At 52.6% G+C, this 1,565-nt stretch overlaps 1 protein-coding gene across 1 annotated transcript; it reads left to right on the forward strand.

Moving 5' to 3' along the window:
- The first annotated feature begins 626 nt into the window (after positions 1-626).
- LOC137615104 (splicing factor 3A subunit 2-like) lies at positions 627-1,328 on the forward strand. The gene has a single exon (XM_068344735.1). It carries the CDS (start codon positions 627-629, stop codon positions 1,326-1,328), a length of 702 nt encoding a protein of 233 aa, XP_068200836.1.
- Positions 1,329-1,565: the final 237 nt, after the last annotated feature.

The raw sequence follows: 1,565 nt of genomic DNA on the forward strand, positions 1-1,565 counted from the left end.
AGCTCACGGTCTCGGGCTGGGGTCGATCTTCTGCCATGCGAATGCCAGGCAGGAGGCTTGTCACAATCGTATTTCGAGTTTTTTTTTTTTCAGTAAAACTTAAATTTAGGAGGAATATTTTTTTTGCTATTAATACCACTAATTGTAGTGTTACTGGTGTCACTGCTATTCTGAGACCAAGGCTTGTGGTGGCCTGGTGGTAGCGTCCTTGCTTGGTGATTACCAAGTCCTGCTCAAACTCTTTTTAAGTTCCTTTGTCGCTGCAACCTCACCATCCTTGTGAGCTAAGGATGGGGGTTTTGGGGGAGCCTATAGGTCTATCTTCTGAGTCATCAGCAGCCATTGCCTGTCCCTCCTTGGTCCTACCTTGGATGGAGAGAGGAGGCTTAGGTGCTGATCATATATAATATGGTCAGCCTCTAGGGCATTGTCCTGCCTGATAGGGCAATGTGACTATCCCTTGCCTCTGCCATTCATGAGCGGCCTATAAACCTTTAAACCATTAAATACTACACATAATCTATGGTAATTAATGGGAATTTCAAGATCCATGAACATATATGTCAAGTCGTTATCATGTTCCGTTTCCCTACATCCCGAGAAGAGGAGTTAGCCGGTGGACGACGATGCCAGTCTCCGTGACAGGTCAGCGTTTATTGAGCGAACATAAATATGCCACGGAAGACAATGCAAATGTTCTCATATATCGCGGTTTATCGCGAAGAAGAAACCCTGGACTAAACGGGCAAAAGATTTACCGTGGATCCGGCAATGAGCTTACGGAGCGAGCCCCTCCCTCTCCTCTGTCCCCCCCCATCCTCCAACTGGGGGTGCACCCCTTCCTCTCCGCAGTCCCTCTCTATTCCCCAACTGGGGGTGCACCCCTCCCTCTCGCTGTCCCTCTCTATCCCCCAACTGGGGGCGCACCCCTCCCTATCCCCAACTGGGGGCGCACCCCTCCCTATCCCCCAACTGGGGGCGCACCCCTCCATATCCCCCAACTGGGGGCGTACCCCTGCCTCTCCTCTGTCCCTCTCTATCCCCCAACTGGGGGCGCACCCCTCCCTATTCCCCAACTGGGGGTGCACCCCTGCCTCTCCTCTGTCCCTCCCTATACCCCAACTGGGGGCGCACCCCTGCCTCTCCTCTGTCCCTCCCTATTCCCCAATTGGGGGCGCACCCCTCCCTATCTCCCAACTGAGGGCGCACCCCTCCCTCTCCTCTGTCCCTCCCTATCCCCCAACTGGGGGCGCACCCCTCCCTCTCCTCTGTCCCTCTCTATCCCCTCAACTGAGGGCGCATCCCTTAGAACATCCCTCCCCCCTTAAAGATTTACTGGCGATCCGGTTTTGGATAAAACGTCCCCTCTGTGACATAATCATTATGATTTCCCTTTTCCATCGTTCACGTTTAATGGTTTGTTATCTGCCGCCGTGGGAGCCGTTTAGATCGTCTCGTGCGGTTCAAAGATACCTTCGACCATTTTCCCGATTGTCTTTTCTCCATTGGCTGTGGCTTAGCGTATTTTAATTCGATTGGTATTAAGTGTCTGCGTATGCGTAAGG

Source organism: Palaemon carinicauda, chromosome 21, assembly GCF_036898095.1.
Source record: "Palaemon carinicauda isolate YSFRI2023 chromosome 21, ASM3689809v2, whole genome shotgun sequence".
Taxonomy (NCBI): Eukaryota; Metazoa; Arthropoda; class Malacostraca; order Decapoda; family Palaemonidae; genus Palaemon; species Palaemon carinicauda.

Excerpts from the sequence above, each read along its gene's own strand:
- LOC137615104 (XM_068344735.1), top strand. The coding sequence starts at position 627 with ATGCCAGTCTCCGTGACAGGTCAGCGTTTATTGAGCGAACATAAATAT.